General features: G+C 38.5%; 1 protein-coding gene across 1 annotated transcript; it reads right to left on the bottom strand.

The window, feature by feature from the left end:
• Positions 1-1,959: 1,959 nt before the first annotated feature.
• Positions 1,960-25,490, bottom strand: LOC121963045 (desmoglein-2-like). Its single transcript, XM_042513420.1, has 16 exons — positions 25,478-25,490; positions 24,511-24,566; positions 22,176-22,214; positions 12,601-12,756; positions 12,146-12,287; positions 10,877-11,046; positions 10,566-10,700; positions 8,832-9,017; positions 8,016-8,147; positions 7,708-7,976; positions 7,192-7,334; positions 6,179-6,400; positions 5,641-5,895; positions 5,014-5,135; positions 4,387-4,674; positions 1,960-2,661 (listed from the first exon to the last, which is right to left on the bottom strand). Exons 1-16 carry the CDS (start codon positions 25,488-25,490, stop codon positions 1,960-1,962), a joined length of 3,030 nt encoding a protein of 1,009 aa, XP_042369354.1.
• Between the last annotated feature and the right edge of the window lie 319 nt (positions 25,491-25,809).

Here is a 25,809-nt window from a genome sequence, read left to right as displayed (position 1 = left end):
CATATCACAGCCTAAAATTACAATCAACCACAATGAGCTTCAGAAATAATAGCACAGCATTTTAAACGGCTTAACTGCTTTTTTATGCAACACATATTTTAATGTTGTGATGCATAAACTTACAACCTACACCAACCTCATACAAATTACATATATCTTGATGTGTTATGAACATTATGTTGAATTAGGTGACAAACGACAGTTAGCTCTCTACTGACATCGAGTGTTAGAAAAATCAACTGCCACCAGATGGTTTTGACGGGTTGAGAGGATGATAAACTATTTATAAACCTTCATTTAAAAATGACTTTTGAGTTATTCTTTAATATCCTTAACAAACCACTACAGTCTTTTGAACCTAATTCAGTGTTAAGATCCCTAAAAACAAATATGATTTTCAGATCATCATTATTGAAATATATCATGGGATTTTTGTTGTAGGACTAAAAAAAAGTCTGATTAGCCTCTTTATTCACCTAAAGGTGTGCTGGTATAGTGGTGTGCAGATCTTAACTGCACTAAAGCAGTGAGATGTTGTACTTAATGTACATTCATATGGACATATGCATTAACTTACAGAAGACTTGAGATAAAACATAAAAAAATACATGATTCTCACGCAGGTCATCCTCCAGTTTGATGTGCTTAATGTAATATCTAAAACTTTAATTCATTATACAATAAATAAAATGTAATAAAAAACAACATTGTGTTTTTGAAATATTCACTGTTATTCAAAGTAGACACAATTTCTGTAAAACTGTTCAGTGGTTGCTAATCATCCCGTGATCCTTCTAAAGTAATACAAACACTAATACACACAGCAATAACACCGAAGTATAAACATAGACTGACTGTCAGTCTCTCCCCTAATTCCATATTTAAATATACATTCTCATAAATTTCTTTTTAAAGATTTTTTTAAAAATATATATTTGCTTCTAATTTGTTTAATGTACATAGGTATGACTTCTATTAGCTGGAGGCTCTTTAAATGACAGTTTTACTTGTGCTTTTGACTTAAAAGGTACAAGATGACCTTGGTGACCTGCATGATGACTATACAAAAAATCTGTCCGTACAAGTTTTTCTGCAAAGAGGTTTGGTTTACAATCTACGTTTACACTTCTATGAGACAACTAGTAGTAAATTTCTTCTCGGCAGCCAACCACGCCAGATTGCAATACAACTTTGTGACATTAGTTCTAAAAAAGCAATGGGACACTCATCATGCAGCTCCATTGTGTGCAAGCTGTAGTTTCATATCTTTTGTTTTTTTGCAGCAGCATACAACCACACAATCATACAGTAGCCTGGGTGAGAAACAACATGTGCCTGTCACCTGATTCCTCACTGATGGTCTTACATGGGGGGAGGCCTTTCTATTGATTTCAATACCCTGCGTCATTTTTACTACAGTAGCATCAATATGGTCCAACTTTGCCAAGCGATCATCTACTACGATGAAGTAATTTAGTTTTCCTTGCTTGCTATATTGGGATCCTTCTCACAGATAGATTTAAACTTGATTTACAGGCAAGAATTCCTCTTGTGCCAAAGACATGCACTTTTTCTTGGATACATCTGAGATAAATTTACCTCTACCCAAATGAGACACCGATTCTAATTCATTGCCTAATGCTTCATTCAGGTCTTTGCATGTGGACACAGTACTGAACATGGTTGAGTTGTCGTTGTTTCAAGGCATAGGGCAGTTCATTGGTGAAAATAATGGTGGGCCCAGGCAGCTGTCTTTGGGACACCACACGCTATATCTTTGCAATCCGAGAAGCTTCTGAGAAGAACAAAAAACACATAACCAGGTAAGAGACCTTGCAACCACTAAGCAAGTTATCTGTTGACTTCTGGGCTTAATCACCAGTTTATCATCTCTCAAGCTTGCAGAATTTCCCCTGTCTTGATCAGCTTTCAGTTGTGGCATTGAGTTTCTGCAAATGTTTAATGAGAAAATGTCCATATTCCCACCTCCTGGTTCCCCTTCATCACTCTGTTGGCTCTTGTTCTACTGAGAGTTAAAGTCCCAGCAGCGTTTCCCCCGTTCAGAATCACACCCTGCGAGTTGCTGACAGGTGCCTCAGCCAGCAGCATTGTGCTCTGAAGCTGTGGTTGGACTATGTAATGCACTGGCTGCATCGCGGGGTTGGTGGCGTAGTAGACTGGCTGCTGCGGTAATAGAAGCATCTGAGCCGCAGATGGCAGCATGGCTGTGGTAACAGGACTGATATCAGGTGACTGAGCTTTGCTGCTGGTGAAGTGTGGAAACTGCCCATGCATGCTGCTGGTGGGTGTCTTGCTTAAGCCCACAACACCAGAGGATGACTCGTTGATACCGACATTTAGGTTTTGCTCTGAGCTCTTGCTAAGGATGCTGTGTGGTGTTATCTCCAATGAGGGCGCAACAATGTGGTCAACTTTGTCCACCTCTGGGGTGACAATACTTTGAGGTGTCACAGGTCTAGGAGAACAGATGTCAGCCAGAGTCTTGAACTTTAGCCCGAGGTTATCGAGGAAGTGAAGGTCGTCATTAGACTCCAGAAGGCAGCAGCAGCCCACTGAGCTGGCAGAGGAGCCCTGGCCCTCGTAGTCAAACTCAAGCAGACAATCCCTCGCAGCCTGATTGTTTGCTGCACAGCTCGCTTTCTGCACATTAACACAAAGACAATGAAAGAAATGTTACTCTTGTCTCTGCCAATTCCACTACAAACAATTCAGTAATAATTACATCCAACACAGCTTCACTAATCTGGACAGTAAAAGCCGTCTCACACAAAGCATGGATTTTTGTTCGAAAAATTAATTAAAATTTGTTAAAACAGATTTTGTAAGTTTTTATGAATGCACACATATAGAGAACCTTTGAGCTGGAAAAAAAACATTCAGACAGATCTCAGTTTCCAGAAACGGAAATATATGTTTGACCAATGAAATCCTTTATTCCAACTCATGTCTTTCCTCCAGGTCACATCTAACTTGCTGCCAAAATGAGTAAACGTCTCATCAATTTGGTTTCAGAATGACAAATACTGCAAACTACCTCAACAACTGAACAAACAACAGTATGGCTTATGATCGCCCAGCAGCTGGGATACAATAAAGATGGTAATGTAGCTGATATGCACTTTTTAAATGTCTATGTTGGTCATGGAATGGGGTAGCCACAACAACTGGTGTTATCAAATTCGCAGGTCCGATTAGTTCTTGTATTGTGGAGTTTCTCTTCGGTTGTTGTTGTGTGGAGTGGACTCAGGCACTCTTCGGGAGAATACTCATTGGGCCTCATTCACAAAAGATGCACAAGATCAAATGTGATCATAAAGTATTGAGACTTTGTTCTCTGGTGTGATCAAAGTTGAGCTATAGTTAAATTGACGAAGATTAATTGATGTAAAAATTAAAACCCTAATGTCAACAAATAAAAGTCCTGCATTCAAAACCTAATTGAAGTCAAAATACATAAGTATTGACATTAACACATCAGTAACACAGAGAGCAAACAACATCTTCAATAAAGGACACATTGATAACAGTTTTTTTTCACAAGGCTTGTCTTACTTTGCCTCAAACTAAAATGTATGCCACTGAAATAAAAAAAACACAGTACCATTATCCGTTATAATCAAAACATGCACACAGAGTTTTTATAATTATTTCATATGGCCACTTTTTCTTCAAATTCTAGAAAAGTGAAAACTAACTCTTACATTTGCCACCTGTTGCTTTGTTTGACAATCTGAAAAATATCAAACCACCATGTTCACAATATCCATTATTCTACCAATTTTCAAGTGGCCAACCACTTGAAGTCAATCACCAAAAATCATTATTATTCTGCCCATTATCAATAAACCTGTCCCGTGTCAGTTTTATTTTGTGTAGGGACATTATACATTTACCCTAAAATATAGACCACTGTCTCTGCTGTTTGTTTGAAACACATCTGGGATGTTTTATTACCTTCTCTATAAGACTGTTCTGGGCTCTGCAACCTGGTTCTTGTTGTTGTTGATTTATCATTTGGTTTATCCTGCACTCAGCAAGTTAACTGATAGCAACATCGCTAAAAAGAAGTCAGTTTGGACGAAAAACACAAAAATGAAGGTAAACAATAAAGTTATTGCCTGAACCGTCTCACTGTAACATAGTTTTGAAAACACAAACACAACATCTCAGGTGTGTCCTCTTTCAGTTTACTCTTAAAATCAAGTGAATTTGATTGTCTGGAAAACTGTTGCTTGTGTCAACCTGTCTGACTTTGATGTATGGTGACATCACCAAGTTCTTACAGCTCAGAAATGACTAACAATGACCAAACTAATAATAACTGATGGGTAATAATGAAGAAGCATCAGACCAACGGTCCCTCACCTGAGAGTAGTACTGATGCAGTATCTCATCAGAGAGGGCAATGTTATACATGCTGTCATACTGTAACAGTTGTTCCTCCATTGAGTAAAACTCTGTCCGGGTCTCTCTGGATTCTCCAAAGCTGCTTTGGATCCTGGATCCTTTGCTGTCGACCCCATACCTGGATATGTACATTTTGTTGGCATTGCCCATCTCAAGATTTGCTGTGTGGTCTTTGGTTTTGGAAGCTACAATGTTGGCTGGTACAGCAGACATCATCTGGACTGGAAAGCTGAGCAGAGGGATTTCCTAAAATAAATAAGCATAGGAATTAAAAAGAGACATCCATTTGTGTGCTGCAGACGATCGCTGAACCAAGTGACACGGCTTCAAGGAGTTATAAATTACAGATACTGTTACTCATCATATTTGCCCTGCATCTAAATGTGTCTACAGGCTTATATGAGTATAGTATTATCATATATACTTGCTGCTGGAGTTATTGCTGGGCACATGACTCACCAAAATATTAAACTTCACCTTGTGCACCCTCTTGTACAATTTACTCATATTTAGCACTTCAGCACTGCTTTCTTCAGTCTGTGTGTACTCCTGACATAGTATAGTCTTCACGCTGTTTTATTTTACCTTGTTCTCGCTTTGGCCCTCAGTATGATAACTTATCAAATGTTCTTGAGTTTCAAAAGGAAAATCAGAGAAACTCCCCGTATCTTCTCCAAATGAACAGGTCATCAGTAATAAACCTACAGCTGAAAAACACAACCACAACAAAGGGCAAAATATTAAAGTTCAAGTACTTTATTTAGGTTACAATTTTTTTCACACACTCACACTGATTTCTTGACATGGAGATAGTGTTATTGTATTTTTCTGAAAAAAATCACAACACGCAGCTTGTTGCTCAAGAAATAATGTCTAGGTCACTCAATACCAAACAAACCTCTCTGTGAGCAAATTTCATGATGATCAGTTTCTTTGGTAAAAAGTAGCTAGTGAGCTTTCAAATACCAATGCAGTAATTGCCATTCATCTAATGAATCATTAAATATTTGATGATGGAGAAGATGTAAAAAGATATATCCTATTAACTGTTCACAACTACAGAGAAATCTAAAAGAATCTAGCCCATTGTATCTTCAGTATTAGTAAATGACTTGCAATGTTCATTGCAGTTGAAGCACAGTTTAAGATCTTAAGATATAAGTGCATGTTAGTGCATCATTTCTGAGTCATCCTAACACAACTCATACTCACCCAGCAGCATCAGAAGTCCCAGGATCAGTGCTCCCACTCCCAGTCCTCCAAATGTAGAAGAGGAATCCTTGAGAGAAGCTGCTCGAGCATCTGCACCTGCTGGTCTGCAGGTCTCTCCTTCGTCACAGGAGCACACATGTATGACCAGGTTCTGAGGGTCTCGGCAGGCGAAGCCCTGCTGGTCCTGGATTATGAGGGCAACCTGGTAGTGACCGGGCCACAGCATTTTCAAAGCCCTAAGAGATGCACTGGTGTCTAAGAGCAAGAAAGAACAAGATGAGTATCAGTGGTATAGTGCAAAATGTTGGTGGATTTCTAAACATTTATGTTTCCTTCTTTTGATGTTCCCTTGTGTCATGTGCACTGTTTGAGTCTGGCTAATATAAAAGCAATAGATGCAATAGCAATAGCAGCCACCATCCGTTGTAACCACTTTTTACAAACAATCACTACTTCCTCCTGGGGGTAATTAGAGGTTAAAACCACTTTTTGAGGGCTTTCATGTCAAAACAATGTTAACACAAATAAGGTATTACACCATTTAAAGGTTCAACCCTCCACTCCTTCTGGCTTTTTTCGGCTGCAAGGCGGAAGCTGAAAGGGGCTGAGTTTGGGTCTCCATCCTCATCCACTGCAGAAACATCGATCACTTTAGTGTCTGAGCAGGTGTACTCCACGTGGTTGGTCAGTGTGGGGCAGTTATCATTTGCATCTCCCACCTTCAACGCTATTGTTCCGGTGGCCATCTTAACAGGCATGCCTGTAGGAATCAGAAAAGATGAGCGATTCACAATAGAAAGCATAAACCTTGTTGAATCTGAACCTTTACAGTAAATTGTCTATTAGAAAACTAAAGCACCGTGTCTGAAAGTTGTACATAACTGCATAGTGGGTGTTGATTACAAGCTGCGTTGTCACAATGGCTGGTTTTGTTTTTACCGTCTGAGTCTGTGAGAGTGTGTGTGTGTGTGTGTGTGTGTGTGTGTGTATGTATGTCATCTTGGCAAAATGTCACAAAAGTTGTTTTGAGCATTTTTGTATGTGTTTATATGTTTCTCTGTGGATAGATGTTTGTCAGCACAATTATGTCACATCCGTGCATGATGCAGTCAAGAAACTTTACAGGTGTTTAGTTGAGATCAAACTGAAGGACTATGTCAAAGATGGGTGTGATGTCATAGAGAGGGGTGGCGGTAGTGGGTTATGGAGATGTTGGACCGCAGTTGCTTTAAGTCACAAACTGCTCTATGGTGGCTGGAGCGATGTCATTGGAAGATGGTCTGTTGTTGACACTGTGATCAGTAGTAACAACCAAACTTTAACTTGTCATGTAGTTCAGCGCTGATATCTAAAGTACTGTTAAATGAAGCTTTAGACTATTCAAGCAACAATGTTAAGTCTTCCCTTGTGGGAACAGCAGTTCAACAGTTCGCTTCAATGGAAGGCTTTTTGGCTGATTCTAGTTTTTTAAGTTTCTCTGCATCCCCAAACCATCTTCAGCTCAGCTCGCTAACTTGAAGGCTACACTTACAATCCATAAACAGATCTTACCTTCACTCAGACTCAGTATTTCGGCGTAGTAAGTTCCATTAATCACGAACGGGGACTCTCTGTTTGGGGCCTTTTGAAGTCTGATCTCTGCTGTTTCTGGGTCAATCAACAGCCAGTTGTCAGGATCATATCCTTTGGCATATCTGTGGGAACAGCATGAAGAAACATGTACTCTTTAAACAATCAAAGCAGTTATTATGTTTAACTTTATTGGTTGGAAATTAATCAGATCATTAACAATGCTTCTGCTGTTGGATTTAACAAGAAAAAGTACATTTTAGATTTAATTTAATTTATTTATTTTAGATTAGATTAAGTTTATGTATTTTGTTCACAACAAAACATCATAGCCTCGCAGAGCCCCTAATGTACCAGTAGTCTCTCGGCCATGTTAAAAAAATGATGATTTCCTAAAACAGTTGGTCACTAGTTTTTATCAAATATTACAATTTGAGATGTTTGATGGAGATGCATGTTTTGAGTTTTTAAGATAAAAGTAAAGTGAATCTATCTCACCGAACATTTTCTGCAGGCTGTCCAGTGTCAGAGTCAGTGGCTGCGAATACACCAATCAGCTTTTTCAATGGATTATCCTCTGGGTTCTCTGAAACAGGGAAGGGTTTCACTCTGGGTCTGAAGGCGGCTCCCTCAGGTTCATTTAGCACTGCGATGTTCACTGGGTAAAGTTTTGCTCCTGCACCAGTTGCAACGGGACCTCCCCCTCCTCCTCTTCCTCCACCTCCACCTCCTCCTCCTCCTCCTCCACCTCCACCTCCACCTCCTCCTCCACCTCCACCTCCACCTCCTCCTCCTCCACCTCCTACAGTTTCTCCTTCTCCACCTCCTCCGCCTCCTCCTTGACTCCCATTATCGCCGTCCCCATCCCCCACACCTGGGGCAACATTGGATACCACCACTTCCAGTTTGATATTGGGATTTTCCTCAAAATCAACAGGCTGGAAGGAGAAACAGAATGGAGCCTCATCAGTTTACTCTCACGTCACTGTTTAAAATACTGAAAATGAATGAACCCATTGTCAAATTACTCACATACTGTAGCCCACAGATGACTGAAAAGTTATTAACACATTTCTTGACATGTTGTTTACTTATAAGGCATTAAAAGACCAAACAACAACACAGATATAGATTGACAAAGCTATTCGAAGTCTTGTTTAGGAGATGGACAAACCTCTGTGGTGTAAAATATGTCCTCAACTCAAGACTGACTCCAGTCAGCAAACCCATGAATTTATCTGTATCTACAGCAGATTTTGAATGAACCAACTTTTTTTGTACACTGGTTTATACATTTCACAGTGTTCTTATAAAACATGGGAACATGTAGGTAATCCTATTAGGACACATTTATTAGTTTGGAGCAAAATGTTAAATAGATTCTTTTGATTTTGATTACTCGGGCAAAATGTGGGGCAGATGCTCTTGGTGAGATGGTACGCATTATGTACATTAGAAAATATGCAGATAACTAAAGTCAAAATGACTCCTTGAGGCACTTTACCTCTTTAAATTCCCCATCATATATTACAACTTGTAATTCTAAAGCATTTCATTTCTACTGAGATAATTAACACGCTGTGCATTAGGTTATTCAGGTGGTGTAGTATAGACAGATTTACCTTTTCAAGCATCAGAATGCCTTCGTTGGTTTTGGGATCAGTCTTTATGCTGAATATTCCACCTTCATTTCCAGTGACAATATCAAAAACAGCCTGCCAGTTGTCAGTTTTCTCCTCATCTTCATCCAGCACTTTGAACCTCATGACCTCAATGTGGGCTGTGTTCTCCATAATGCTTCCTGCATACTACAAAAGAAATATTTTCCATTTGACCATTATCACTTTTAATAGCTTAAAGAAAGAGTTCAGCAACTGAGGAAATATACGTATTTGCTTTATGGTGGAGAGAGATGAGTAGATAAATAATACACAGTAAAACTCATTATGAGCCAGTTAGCTTAGGTTAGCATAAAGACTGGAAACAGAGGCATACATCTAACAGAGTTTGGGGTAGTTTAACTGCATTTGCAGTGCCTTCCCTGGCAGTTCAACTGCAATCGTGGTAACTTACATAGCTTTTTTTTTCTTTGTGAAATTAATTTTACCCTGTCTGTAGAGTTAATCAAAACAACTATCCAGGGAAAACCTTGGATTCTGTAAACTTCAGTAAACTGAAAGCTGATATTGTTTCAGTTTTTGTACATGTACATGAATGTCCTCTTCTGGACAGTGAAACTGAGGACGTGTTGGTGAGTGCTATTGGCATATAGTAATAGAAGTTTCACTCACAGAATTTTGACCGTAAATTTTCTGAATATTTTTTTTTCAATTTCACCCTGATTTCTTTCTTAAAAAAAGATACTGCAAATGACTACAAGTGGGACTTCATAGCAGGAAAACAAAAAGGGGCCAAGAAGTCAGTGCTGGACCCTGCATATTTGATGCCCTAGACAAGCTTTCCTTGTTGCTGGCATGCGACTTTTTTGTATTATAGGTTGTTTTTTTTTATGATATCGTTTTGAGTTACAGTTGAGTTGATGTACAGTACTGTGCAAAAGTCTAAGGGCAATTATAATGATCATGCATAATCATTTCTCAGTAGTCCCTTTACTAAATACACCAGAACATACAGGAAAGATGTATACAGTATTAAAACGCTAATATTTGAGAAAAAAATAACTCAAACTGACTGAAGTTGCCAGTATTTAGTGTGAGCTCCCTCAATACTGATTGTTTGAGCACCCTTTTGTTATGCTTGTATGAGTCAATGTTTTACATTAAATATTGACTTCAGTCTAAAAAAAAGCCATTCTGTTCTGACTTTTTGGTGTTTTGATGCATTATACATGTTCTCTGTATTCTTCATTTAAGAATGTTCAAGTTTATCATTATGTATCCTATAAATATATAGCCTCATTACGTTGCTTTAACAGCAAATCCATGGAGGCCTGAGACTTTTGCACAGTACTGTACATTGGCAATTTAATTGTTTTTTACAAAGTAGTGTTGACCTTCTACATTTAGTTAACCAAATTAGATTTCTGCCTAAGGTAACTTTAATCAACTTCCTCTAGTGTAAAGTAAGTGGCAGCTTACAAAGCTACGATTATAACATAGCTTCCTCAACACTGGCCCTGCAGCCAATCTGATGCTCAAGATTTGCCATTTTATATTACTAATGTAGAAAGAAAATGCCAAGGAACCAGGGTTTATTTCATAAACTTATCAGAAGTTATCCCTGTAACATGGTAAAAATATTAAACTGAGAGGTAATCACATCTGTCAGATACACATAGTGGATATGAAACATATATTATAATGATCTGTCTGGGGAAAAAAAGGTACAGTTGATACCTCATCTTTTTCCAGCTTGGGTGGGTTATCGTTGATGTCCAATACTTTGACTTGTATGGTCCCTGTACCTGTGTTGCCTTCAGGTTTTCCATCCATATCAGTTCCATGAACTGTTAAAATGTAGGAGCTGTGTGTCTGTGGACAACAGAGGAACCAACACAGGTTTATAAAACAATGAGAGATGAAACAGATGAACACTGTTATCAACCATCCACAAAAGTCTTTGTGTTGATGTAGGACATTTGGAACTTGAATCAATAAGTTTTGCCAGATTTACAGCAGAATGTTTCCAGCACAGTAGTGTCTCTGACCTCTCTGTCTAAAGAGTTCTCTTTAACATAGATGGATCCAGTTTCTCTGTCTATGTAGAAGAGGTCTCTGCCATTAGAGGGCTCTTGCTTCACAAGTCTGTAGGCAATCTTTGAATGAGAACAGTTGGCCTTGTCTGCATCAGTAGCTGTGATTCTGCCAACCAGAGTCCCTGAAGAAAATACAGTGGAAGACAACATATAGCAACTTTTTACATCAAAGTTAATATTAGGACTGTACCTCAATTAGGATTTTCAAAGTCGACTCAGATATGGCACTCTTAACCAATGCATCAACTCCAAAATATATTTGTGTGTGTGTGTGTGTGTGTGTGTGGACCCCACAATTAGGTAAAAAACATGTGGACCCTTCAAGGGAGGAAAATTTGTATGTATGTGGTCCCAACTACATGGCAAAAGCCTCAGGACCCCTCAAGTGTATATATATGTGTGCGTGTGTGTACGCACACCAGTTTGGGTATGTAATCCTGGTAATAGTAAAGTTATAGAATCCTAGCACATCAGTGCCACCTCTGTTGAACTGTTGACAGCGCTGTCAGCTGAAGTGATTCATATTGAATAGCAGTTAGAGAGGTTGTGTCAATGTAGTGGTTTAGTGAACGTCATTTACATTCAGCAGCAGAGTCGAGGGCACGGAAGCAGCAAACAGAAACAAGCCATGACTCAAACTCACTTGGCAAGAGCTCATTTGGCTGTGTTCTGTCGTGCTATCTGGGTAGATAGTAATAGAGCCACAGAGCAGCAACTAACATCAAACTGTATATGGATCTATGACAGGAACAGTACATTTTGGCATTGACAAAAAAGTGGCATCCAGAAAAATACAGAAAAATTAAACACTGGCACAGAAACAAAATCATTTAACATGAGGCCAGTAAATTACATAACGTTATGGCAAAACGACAGGATTTAGGTACATAAAGTACATAACTTTAAGTGCAATGTTACTTTATATTGGTTTCACATGAGACACAAACTGTGGTGAGCTGGGTAAAAGTCCCACATTTGTTTGACACACCCACCTCTCCCCTCCCTCCTGCCATGCACTGACTGTCTTGATATTTATAACTACATCATTTGCTCTCAGCATTAAGTAGTGTCAAAGATGGGAATGCATTGGAGGAAGTTCAAAGCTAAGGTGTCAGGCTTCAAAAAGAATCAAAACTCCCAACTCAATAACACTGATCAACCAATCAAAATTGAGGTGATATGTATTTTTTTTGAGTGCTGGTGACAGAAAATTTGTTTTACCTTCAGGACTGGACTCTCTGACTGTTGCTGGAGGTACAGGGACAAAAATAGGTGGATTGTCATTCTCGTCCTCCACATCAAATCTCAGGTCTATTTTGCTTTCAGCCACACTGCCGTTATTAAATCTGGCCACTCCTGTCAGCTGTTGAGCAGAAACACACACACACACACACACACACACACACACACAAACATCTTCAAGGGGCAATTCACAAGATGTTCATGGCTCCATGTCAGAGCACAGCAGTGGTAAGGATGTATTCAGATGTACACTTCAGTAAAAGACTTGAGAAGGTCTCTTAATATTGTAGTGCATTCACTATCATTGTATCAGATATTAACATTTTATGGCTGTGTTAATCGCTCAGACTATGGTTTTAAATCTTGCTATCAACAACTTCTGATGTTGATTTGCTGACAATTAAAGCCACTATGGGTGGAAATTGAGTCCTTACAATGTAGGTTTCCCTCTCCTCTCGGTCCAGTACTCCTCGGATATACACCAGTCCAGTGGCCTCATTCACTACAAACAGGTTCACTGGATCTTTACTGGCCCCATGTCCCAGCAGAGTGTAGTACAGAGTCCGCTCTGAATCCAAGTCTGACCTGATCTGAGAATAATGACCAACATCATAACAATAATGAAGCCATTTTAAATAAAATCCCAATAAATCAATGTTGTCTGTCACACATTGTCAATTAATGAATTAATCAAAACTAACTGAAACTTCAATAAATCTTTAAGTCTGATCTTCAGCATGTAAAGCTTAATGGGAATGGCAACAAGTTAAAAGGGGTATACTGTTTATCACCTGAAAGCATAGAGAAAAAACATTTTTAACCAAAGGTATTGAAGTGTTATTTATGCATTACAATATCACTGATAAGTCAGTAAGACCTCCAGTGTCTTCACCTTCATCACTTATAGAAGACCACAAACACCATCTGCTCATGTTCCAGGAGTTTGGGTTTAAACTTGAACATCTGACTTAGATTACTTGTTTCTTTTTAAGCAAAGTATTTGTATATTATTGCCACTTTTGATGTTATTATTGTCCCCCATCACTGTAAGACTTTAGATGTGAGTCCACAGAGACAGGCTACTACATATCAGTCCTCCCTCTTTCCCAGTCAGACCAGAAATTTCTCCATGTCCAGGGAGTTTGGGAATACTTTTATTATCTTTGTATTAAGTATTGGTCTTTAAGACTTTTATATTGGCTGTTCTGAGTTAGGAAGCGCAGCTCTGTCTTCAAATGAAAACAAAAAAAAACAAAACAAAAACCTAGTATTTACTACTCGACTAAGTATTTTGGAAGTAACTAATTAAAACAGTCTAATTTTGTTAAGGGTGAGATCTTGTTGTGACTCAGTGTCAGTACTTTATAGACAAATCCATAAACACTCAAACTTTCAAGAGGAGGCCAAGTTAAATGTTTTTAATCTGTGACCATATTCAAATATGTTGTGTTTTTTTAGAACCATACCCAGAGCTTCAGTTTTAAATATCCCTTTAACACATCTTGATCAGTTCAAATAGTTAAATCAACATGTACACATACGCATCTGAAGTTGATATTAGTAGTTAAGTGTTAACAACACATTTAACATCAACACAGTCTGAAATTTAAGCATATTTGAACATTATTTTCACATTTCATTCTTACCCTGGCAATAACTTCATCCAAACCGTATTTAACATTCTCTTTAAGCAACTTTGCTTGGGTAACCCAGTATCTCTTCTGGCGTCTGTGTTGGGAAATGCTGGGTGCAGCGCCCCCCAAACAACCGCAAAGCTGCAGAGAGAGGAGGACATTCATCTCACGTCACCATTGTGATTTGCTTCTACAAATGTAACTTCTTTTTCTCTGTGCTAAGGTCATTCATGTTACCTAACAGAATGTATTAAAACAAGAATGAAATTCAGAAGCTCCTTCAGCAGCAAACATCTTCCAGTGTTCATTCACCAATAAAAAGTGTTGCACCCTGTCAACACATGACTCACTCCAGGTGTGTTTTTTTGGTCCTTGGATGCTTCAGATGTCTCATCCGTAGAGCTGTTGACACTATGTAATGTGCACACACACAGACACACAAGAACTACACTGACTGTGTGTTGTGACCACACCAGGTCTCCTGGACAGATGTTGAGATGTTTTGCTGTAATCATGCCTCTTCACCCTGGCAGCTTGGTCCCTCAAAGTTTTTATTTCTTTATAACTCATGAGACTGTCTGTTCTTTGTTAAAAAAAAATATTTTGGACTGAGCTGGCCACAGCAGTTCAAGTTAAATAAATAAATACATACATACATTGCCCACCCTGTTAGGAGTCGGAATTAGTGTTTTGCGACATGCTCAGTATTAAGAGAACTATTGTGAATTATAACCCTTTTCAAATTGCAAACTATGCAGCTGGAAAGGTTGTGCTTAATTTTGATTTATTTAAGTTAGCCAATTTTGTTGCTAAGGCCTGATATGATTTGATTTCTTCAGTGCTACATGGTAAATGCCTTTGTGAGTGAACTTTGACTTTCACAAATGTTAACTCATTATGTTTGCTGCTTTTGTTTCCATTTTATTCTCTTTCAGTTTAATGTCATTTAAAGAAAAGGATTGCTGTGCATGACATGACACATATATGTCATGACACAATAATTTAAAAAATGTATTCATTCATTTATTAATATTTTCCCAAAGGAAAACTTTGTATATATTTGGTTTACCTGATAAGATATTATTTTCAGTCTGTTCATCTCACATCAGTTATAGTTATTCAGCAAAAACTATCAATTAAACTGAAAAGGCAGTTCATACTATTATACTAGTAGGCCACCAAAACTGTGATTTGTATTTTCATTACTAATACGAATTTCAATATTGCCATAACGCTACATGTATGTTTTTATTCTATGTGTGAGCGGTATCACAGACACATCTCTTACCTTGCAATGGACCAAAAAAGTTTTTCTGATTTGCATATGGGTGACGCTTGCTGAGTTATTTCTGTTTCACATTGTGTCTCTGCCTGTGGCCACTGGAAAATTCCTGCACATACAGGTAATGTTGAAATTGTGAAATTACAGCATGCCATGCTGTTTGACAAGTGGTAAGAACTCTGCGGTTAACTGCTTAATGTTTTTGTAGTCAACCCAGGCTACAAACAAATGTGTCCCACTCCTTCGTTATCTTTGTTAAGAATCACAGAGATATAGTTTGTTTGCTTGCTTAAAGGTTTCAAGATGATTTACTGCACCCACATACGACTCACTGCTGCCCCGAGGGAACAATTGGTGAACAGAAAATCTGTTCGCAGCCAAAATTTGCACAATTATCTAGCTTCATTTGCATAATGAATATTAAATGCTGCCCATACATTTTCTCGTCTTTCACCTTTTGCTTTTGGCGAGACACTTTGATGACTCACTGGTGAGTCTGTTTGACCATGACCTAAGACAATCTCCTACTTTAACCCTCAAACAAAGCCAGTGTAACACAGCTGAGGGCTCGAAAGACAGGTTTCAACAGTCTGCTGACATGATGTCTCCTAAGAAGGCAGCTGCTTCATGTCAGTACCGTAGAATTAAGTTTTGTACAATCACACGTTTCCACATTTTATATCCCCTGCTCTATATCCACCTTTTCAATACTTGCCCAATACTCACTTACTGTATTGTCCTACATTTGCTTATGTTTATTCTTTGTTTTCTTTTGCCTTTAAAATACCATTTATTTTCAACAAGTCCTCCAACCGATACTTATTCCCTCTTTACTGTGATAATTACTACAGCTGTCACCAAGCAATTAATGTCCCAAAAATATCCATCAACATTTCTGGGAAACAGTACATGCAGCTTTTGGCAGCTCATCACATGCGTGATATGTATAGAGATACTTCCTTGTTTGTTTATTGTGTTCCAGAGAGTGAGGGCATGTCTACATCGACCTAAATTCTAAAACAAGTCATGTCACAGACACCTATGTCTGCACTTATGTTATGCAAATTCTCAAAATAGTTCAGTTAAGTACATCAAGATCAAGTTGGACCACATCATCTTGATTATTAAGGGTGAGTTTGATGTTGATAACAAATGATGTGTGCATAAAGGGGTTATTAAAGGAGAGATATTTCAAGGTACCTTTTTTGTGGTACTTTTTCGATGCTTTTTTGTGAAGCATGGTTCGGTATTAGAATTCCTCAATGTTGAGTAATTATTGTAATGGTATATGGACCAGCATTGGTATGGTGTATTTCTAGTTGGACCACTCAAAGCACTTTCACACTGCATGTCACATTTACCCCGTCACACACACATTCACACACTGGTGGCTGAGGCTACCATATATGGTTCCCCATGCTGCTCAATTTCAGACACTCAAACAGACACATACACTAATGGAACAGCCATCATAAGCAATCTGGGTTTCAGTATCTTGCTTAAGGATACTTCGACATGTGGACTGGAGGAGCTGGGGATCAAACTCCCAACCTGCTCTACCTCATGAGCCAAGCTGCTCTCTTTGTAGGTCAAATTGCTCTCTGCTGTAAGTTATCAAGATAAGATGAAACGTTTAATTTGTCAGAATCTCTGTGAGGTAGTTGTAATAGCAAGGTGGTCAAGTCAGCTGCTGTGCAGTCGGTCGGTCATGGCACATGCAGCTGTCCATTCCCATTTATACAGCGTGAGCCTCATTAAAAGAGAGAAGCAATGTCTCTGCCTCAACATTTCCTCTATAGCATGTCGTCTTCAGAAATAACACATCCACACCCTTGCTGATTAAAGAAACAGGCTGACAAAGTCTACGGAGGGACTACTTCATCTGACGTTAATGTTACAGAGACGAAGCTGATGGCAAACCCCAAGACATTAAGGAAGCTTGACAGTGCAATAAAAATATGTTGTCCAACCACCTCAGTTACAGAAACCAAAATGTCTCCAAGAAGTACAAAACACAACAGATTGGCAAACAAGCTTGTTGGCCAGCTGGTAGAAAAGTGATGGGCTGCTAAATTTGTAAGACATATCTAGTATGTATCATGTATCAATGACAGGCCTACCTTGCATCATAAATGAAATGACAAGTAGATTAGAAAATGTCAGTTCAACCCTGAAAAATGTATTTTGCTCCAGTTATTTGGGGGTCACGTTTTAGCATTTTTAAAACAATTTGCCTAAATAGTTTAATAGCTTAGGGCTACAAGTAAAAGAGTCACTTCTAAAGGCAAGGGAAATTTATTTATGTAGGCTACTATATTTCATACCCAAAGGCAACCCAAAATGCTTCACAGATTAGCCAAGTCAAAGTTCACAGTAGGCCAATCACAAGGCATGCCCCAAAGGACTGTGAAAATGGTAAACTTAACTCAAACTACAGGGCCTCCAGTGTCAGACAAAACGGCTAATAAAAAAAAGGTACATTCCAACCTTAAATTCAGCAAATATAACATTATCCTTATTACTATATGTGATTGGGTTGCTGGAGCAACAAATAGTAAACATGGTTAGAATCACTATTTGACTTACAGTATCAATATATTTGACCCAATAAATATAACTATAGATTAGCAAATTTGTCTTGATCTATATGAAATAATAATTGATTAGTTAAGATTTCTTTGTAAATGTAGTTTTTAAACTTTGTGGGTCTCATGGATTTATAACAAAATGGGATCAATCCTCTGAAAGTACTGAAAGTACTGAAACAGTATCATTTCAGTATCAAGTATTATTCTGGTATTGAGTATAGTAAATATTGGTATCACAGTCAAAATGTTGGTAACATGACAATACTGATGTACATGGACCTATGGCGACCAGATATCATTATGAGCGGGAATTTACAACTGTAGAACTGTCTATGAACTTTAGGACTAAAAATAAAATGTCAACTGAGTTTATCCATTTAAAAAGGTCAAGTCTTGGCAGTTTATCTTTTAACCTCTGTATTATTTTTTTATCATTAGAGAAGTAATTGATTTAAATCAGTCCTTACCACAAATGAACGGACTGGGTCATTTACCCCCACATGCCTTTTTACTTGCTTTCTGTATAAACCTTTTGTTGCCATTATTTCTTTTCTATGACTCCCTCCCTCGATACACACACAGACACATGGACAGGTGTTAACTCACCAGAACAGACAGGTGAAGCAGTAAAATGACGGCTGACAAACCCTCCATGTCTCAGGTAGAAGGTGCACACTCGGTAAATACACAGTCTGAAGCAGTTTGCTGCAGTGATGTTAGAATTTTTTTCTTACATCATCCTCTCCTCCTCTTCTGCTGCTGTCTCCTCTCTGCTCCTCCCTGCTCTCTTATTGTCTGTCAGCACTCGCGCTCTCCTCCCTCCACACAACCTGTCCTGCCTGCTTACTGCTCTCCCATCACTCAACACATTAGCAAAAGTCTAAATGCACCTTACAGATTTGACTGTTTTGATGAAAAAAGATGAACGTTAGTCATCATTCAAGTTAGAACCATTTCAAAACGAATGAATAGTGAATGAATAGTTTTAATTATCAAATTAAGTTTGTAAAAGCTGCATTATCTGAATTACTGGGTCGTCTGGTGGCAGCAAAACAAACTGTAACCACAACATTTGCATATAATCACCTTATAAAGTTGATATGGTAAACCTGTCTTGATCTGTACCAACTCCAGAGGGAATAACTGCCTCTTTATTGATTAGATGCTCCACTTTGTTCATCAGTTAGTTACTAACTTGGTCTGCTTGCTGTTTGTTAATGAGTAGGCAGTCAGCAGTGGGTTTATCACAGCTCCTGCTGCTGGAAGTACAGTTGATGAGAACTTTGGAATGTCAGCCAGTAAAGTTTATGATCGTAAAACTAAAACACAGTGCGGAAAGAGATTTAATTTCAATAGAGGTGAGTGAAACCGCAGAGTGTCATGAGTCTGATCATTCTCAGTGTCAAACCCTTTCACATTAGCTTTCGTAGCTAATGTATTAATTCCCAGCATCCACTTTTGTCATTTTTACATTACGAAGAAATGGGCAAATAACTGACAGTAAACCAAAAAATAAGCAAATAATTCACAGCAAATGAAAAGCATTTTAAGTTCCACCAGTCTAACAGGATTGACACTTGTTTTGTTACATTAAAAACAGAAAGAAATGAACTATGTGTTTTCCATGTTGCTTCATCAGATTTACTCTCACAGAGAAGAACTTTGATTTTTTTATATTGCTTTGTTCTGGTTTATCCCACTCAGGTGAGAAGCACTGCTGTGCACTGGGTTGCACAAATCTTCCGTTTTTTAATGCAAGTTATTTACTAAAATTCAGTAAACTCACAATGCAACAGTAGGTTGAAGTAAAGGAAGATGCCATACTCCTAACCAAGTTCACAGTGAGCATATTAAATTTTGCTGGTGATAATGCAATTGTTAAAGTAGGGCTTAGGAACATTTCAATGATGTTAATCACTGCTCATGATGAAATATGAATCGAGGTTCTGCCTATTTTTCACCTCAAGTGTTTTCAGAAACACGCTATTTTGGTGTACTATTTAGCTGTAAAATAAGAACGTTTGTGACTCAGCCAGCTCTGATTGGTTGTTTGTGTTACTTACTGTGAGACCATTAGAAGCACTGCAAGGCAATAGAGGTATTTGTTTTTTTTCACAGATTGTTGGTCTCATTTTGTATTTTTTATTCATGAATTCCCTTAAATACCAAATACTCCTGTGAAAATTCAGAAAGGTATCAAAAAATAGATATTGCCTAAACCTAACCCCTAAGGTAAAACACTGTTCTATTACACTATTAAACTGTGAAATTGGGTGTGGGATACATTGTTATAAAATGTAGATAAGCAAGTGATACAAGTTGGCTCTTCCAACATTGCAGAGATATTTGGTCGAGAGATTTTGCATGACGCTTGCAAAGAAGAGATTCAGACTTGGCCCAGATGTGGCAGAGGTGGCACTGTGCTGAAGGCAGCAAACAAAGTCTGGGCCAGCTGTTGAGACTATTTGGCTCAGATGTCAAATTAAAATTGTGGGGGACATTTGTATGGCTGGTCTTATCCTATAATTAAAATATAATTTAAGATAATTTTGAGTAATTCACCAGTGTTGTCAAACACACAGTCAGTTGTTGTCTCCTTATTGGTTGTGACGTGGGTGTAATGATTTAAGATAGCTTTTCCATCCAACAATCACTGCTGCATCAAATAAAAAGCAGCAGTCCATGTTGAGGCAGCTGTGGTTCAGGTGATAAAGCGGGTACACTCAACAAAAGGTTGACAGTTTGCTCCCTGGCTACTCAAGTCCAGATGCTGAAGTACCTTTGGGCAAGATACTGAAGCCAAAAGTGCTCCTGATGGCTGTTCAATCAATTAGTAAATGTTTAAAAAACTACAACAGGTGGCAACTTCTACAGTAGCCTTGGCCACCAGTGTATGAATGTGTACACAAATGGTTGAATATTACCAGTAGTGTGAAAGCAGTTTGATCGAATGACTAGAAAGGCACTCTAGTCCATTTTATCAAGTCATGTTAAAGAAGTGAAGAAGAAGCCATGCCAGTGAGCATTACAATGACAAATTGCACTGGCCATCTGCATACAGTAAATCTGATGGGTCACAAGATGATAAACATGATGGGAGACTAAAAAAACTGTATTCCTGCTCTGCAAAACTGTAATTGTTTGTTCTGACCTTATCTGATATTTTCCTCTTTTTATATAATATTTTTTGGACAACATTTTGCCTTTTATTCAATAGGATTCATCAGAGTTTTCTTCAATGTGCTTCAAGTAAACACAATGCAATTTTAAGGGGTAAAAAGCAATAAAAAGATGGTGAATCGGCTAGTGTGTCCTTGGCCCTGCAGATAATGTTTAGGTTCATTGTTTTAGGTTGTAAAACTTGTTGATGTCTGTTAATGCCAGCATCACCACTACCTAAATGTTTTATGTAATGTGTTATTATCTTTTGACACACATTTCACATAACCACCAGAGCATTCTTCTGCTTTAAATCATGCACTATCATAAAGCTCTTGGCAGGTCATGTTCCTCAACACCTCAGGAGTATCTAATGCGACAGCTGGGGTTACACCTGTAACATGTCTCACCTAGAAATGCAAGGTTAAGACCAACTTGTGAGTTCACCTTTTAGACTTAAGACCTGTACGTGTTGTAACTTTGATGCCAAGTATGAACCTGGCATACGTTCGAAAATGAGACTAATATCGACAATAATAATAGCGGAGATCACAGAACCAGAAAAGAAAACCAGTGATGGCAGCACATCTTGATTACAGGAAGAAAAAAGAAAAAGGCATCAAGAAGTGAAGTTGTGATCGGCCGAGCCATTGAACATCTGTTCCAACAATGATTGAGAGGTCTAGCTTTGGCAGGCAAGCCCTGTTTGAGTATGAGCTCACTCCTCAACTAAAGCATGTATCCAACAGAAATATGCTGTTACCTGCCCTGCAGGTTCTGATTGCACTCAGACTCTATGCAAATAGGGCCATTTCAAAATATTGTGGGAGAAATGATAAATGTAGGTCAGACAACAGCATGCCTGGTGAGTATCCTAGATACCCCAGTGCTGCCTTTGGCATTATATCCACATCCATACCAAACAAGAAGCAGGACTTCTATTAACAAGACTATCTGGTATTGTCGGGTGCACTGATGGTACTCACGTAAGAATCTATTTCTCTCTCAAGTCAATAAACCCATATACTGTAGACCTCATAAGTGATGTGACAGCTAGTTCCTATCTGTCGAAAATCAATAAATGTTCTTGTTTCATGTTTATTCTTGACATAAAGCAATAATTACATTGGGGCACTTGATGGTTTTTTGAGGGTTTCTTCAGACAGATGTGTTGGAGGGTAACAACATAATTTTTCTCTCAAACTCAAGTGTTCAGCTGTGAGTCAAAGTTTCAGAAACAACTATATAGCTTAACAGAGAATTACAGTCATTATATTCCATTGAGTGTAGTCTACATTTTACATCAGCGTTGTTTGCAGGGGAAGCCATATTCCTTTTTTTCTTACCAGATAGTCTCCACAGTTGGCTTTCACCACAGCAACAGCCTGCAGGTGTGACACGATAGATCCAATTACTTCACACTTAACCCATAATCCACACATGTAAAGACAGCGGCGTATTACTTAATGCTAGAATGTCTTTACATATGATTTGTGCTGTCGACCCTGTTACTGAAAGCAGGATGGTATGGCAAATTACTCATGCATCAGCAAGTTCCCTAGAGTCTATGAGGTGCTCTGAAGAGGTTTAGAATATGCACAAGCCATGTTCAATGGACGAAAAACTGCCACGATATGCCAATGGTTACGTGAACATTAGCCTGGCTGTTCACACCAGAAGGGCATTTCTTTGCACCTGTCAACAAGCAAATCTGCTCACTGTCTTACCGTCACATGTAGTGCTGTCTCTGTCTGCTTGTGTTTGTTTGTTTGTTATAATATTCATTTTTGCATATCTGCTTACTGGGCGGCACGGTGGTTAGTGGTTAGCACTGTTGCCACACAGCAAGAGGGTCCCTGGTTCGAAACCCAGTTGGAACGGGGTTCAGTCCGTGGGCGGGGGCCCTTCTGTGCAGAGTTTGCATGTTCTCCCCGTGTCTGTGTGGGTTCTCTCCAGGGTCTTCAGCTTCCTCCCATAGTCCAAAGACATGCAGCTCAGGTTGATTGGTGACTCTAAATTGCCCTTAGGTGTGACTGTGAGCGTGTTTGGTTGTTTGTCTATATGTGTCGGCCCTGCGATGGTCTAGCGACCTGTCCAGGGTGTACCCCGCCTTCTGCCTGAAGACAGCTGGGATTGGCTCCAGCCCCCCTGCGACCCTTACGAGGACAAGCGGTTACAGAAAATGACTGACTGACTGCTTAATACTACTTGACCTATCTGCTTCTATAGTTCTATATTTTGAGAATTCTGTACTTTTTAGTCTCTTTGACATCGACAGTCTATCCTTCTTGCTGAACTGTTTTATTGGACAGTTTTTTTTTAATTAAATATTTTTTTTAGAAATGTCTCACAAGGTGGGTCAATGTTATCTTCATATATAGTACCTAATTCCACTTTTGTGCTTGTAATTTATTTCTAAAATATTTATGGATTTGTCTGATTTCCCTCTCCTGTATTTTTTATTGTCATCCTTATCAGTCACAGTCACTAATGTTGTTTATTGAAAGTGCCTTTACTATATTATTTACCATATTTAGGGGAAGTGTAGCCTATGGGAAGCTTTGTGAGGGTGCCGAAATTGTAAGGCGCTGCACTGACTGTACAATGTATCAATAAATTCATCAGTCATTTTGTGATCATTTCTGCTATCCTATTCTTAAATATTTCAATGCTGGGTCCGGGTGCTTTGTAAACACAGTTGACAATTATATTTTTTTTTTCCCATGAAGATTTCTGTAGAAATACATGCAGTCACCTTCTAATAGAAGTTGACATGCTTTCCAGTACCTTGTAATTAAGGCTCCTGTCTACGCACAGAGCCACACCTCCTTTTTTTGGCTCCCCCCATGCATATAAGTGAACTCATATTCATTCAGCACAAAGTTCACACCCTTCTCAGAGTTGAGCCAAGTTTCCATTATAGCTATAACATGGAATTTAAGTGTCCCAATATGCAGTGGCAGGATGTAGAGACGTATTTGGTTGGGAATCATAGCATGTCAACCAGTGAGAAATTCAGAGCATATAAGTCACGAGATGCTATAGACTACATCATCTGTGGTCGTGAACAAAATGTCAAATACCATGACATAGACTCAGAGTTTTGTGTCTTGTAATCAGAAATCTTCCCAATCCAATGCCAAGGACACAAGGTCACTATGTACTGTATGTGGCTTAACAAACTCGAAAACCAAGGTTATAGATTCCACTCGTGTTTTGATTTAACAAGTGACCCTCGTATAAACTTATGCAAATGGTTCAGATAAATTATACACTTAGATGCGTATTTAAAAACAGTAAGTAAGTAAGAGTAAAAGTGAAGGACTTGTTAATCCAAAATACGGTTGCATTGTGTTTAAAGCTTGCTAACTCCTCTGGATAGCTGGGGTGAAACATATTGAAACAGATGCACATATATTTTTGATATTGGTTATACAACGGTCTATACAGAGTATTTTTGTATCTTTCTCATACTAATATTTTGTATGTATTTATGCCAATCTCTGGTGACAGGGCTAAGTGTTAGCATCACATGGCTGACGTTACTGATTTTAATGGATTTAATGACAGAGCCAAGCCATTTTAGTGTGGGTGTAAGTTTGATTGTTTGATGGTTTAGTCTTAAAATAAAGCCACTGTTGCTGTGTAAGGTTGTGCTACCCGTGTAGATGTTGAACTGACCGTTTGTGAGGAGAAGAGCATCTCTGGAGATGGTCCTTCAGCACTGGGCCTAAAACCTATGTAACAAAGACACAGAATCTTATAAAATATAAAACTTAAATCCTCAATTTGTTGAAGCTAATGGTATGCCTATTATTACGAGCATATATGCTTATAGGGAGGTTTAGATGAACAAAAGTGCTATTAAATCAGGAGGGGAATCATCACATTCCCCTGAAAAATCTGGCAGTTTCATAAACTTCATTTGTTCACAACAAGCCCTTAATAAATGGTACACTTTCCACTTTAAAACTCATATATTAGGTTTCTGTTGTTCATCTTCAAACAAATCCCAGATTTGGGAACAACTTCATATCTAATTATCAACATAAAATCGTTATGAAACAGCTTTGACCTTAGTAATAAAGGAGGAATGTGTTCTTGGTTAAGTGTGTGTGTGTGTGTGTGTGTGTGTGTGCGCGCGTGCACACGCGTGCCTGTTGCAGTATAGTAGTGGAAAGAAAACAGTCTGGCAGGGTGTGGTGTCGATGGCTGGTATGAGATGCTGCGATATTTGTAAATCAAAATGTTTGTCATGTGCGAGTTTCTGTTGGTGCCTTCAGCAGTTTGGCACATGCACCCTCAGAGTGATATGTTTCTGTAACATGTGTGGCATCTTTGTGGTGCAGAGGTGAAAAACCCTGCAACTTCCTGCTAGGCTATATTTGTGTTCACGCACGGTTCTGCGCAGCATATTTATTTTTTTATTTTAAAAAGGGAACTCAATTCAGGGCTTTCCAGTCAAACTTTGAACCAAAACCTATCCACCACCTTTGACTGCTGGACCTGTTATTTGCCTGTAAACCAACGCTACAAAAACAAGAATGCTACAGGTGTGAAACAAAATAATACACAAAAACTATTTAATGACCATTACAAAAACACCACCATAGAAAAGCTAACAAAATAACAGATCAAAAAATTCTACCATCTTTGTCCATGCTACTAAAGCTCAGGTTTCCCATTCAAAAAGTCTGCAGAAGCATGCATGCCCAGACCATATCCCATACTTATGGTCACATAATCGAGTGTGCAAACTCTGTCTTTTCTTCTCTAACTTTCCCATTCAGCCACGAATATGTTAGCAACAGCAAAAAAACTAAACAAAACCAAAAAAAACCAAAAAAAAAAACCAAACACTTCACATTAAATTCAAATTCCAAATTTTCTGGTCAAATTGATTTCCAATGTTTGTATTAATTCTTTCTTTGGTCTTTCTAAAATATAAATATATGGAGTAGACGCTCATGCTCTACTCCA

Source organism: Plectropomus leopardus, chromosome 3 (assembly GCF_008729295.1).
Source record: "Plectropomus leopardus isolate mb chromosome 3, YSFRI_Pleo_2.0, whole genome shotgun sequence".
Lineage (NCBI taxonomy): Eukaryota > Metazoa > Chordata > Actinopteri > Perciformes > Serranidae > Plectropomus > Plectropomus leopardus.
The sequence above is the reverse complement of the archived record's forward strand: the minus strand, read 5'-3'. Positions and strand labels throughout refer to the sequence as shown.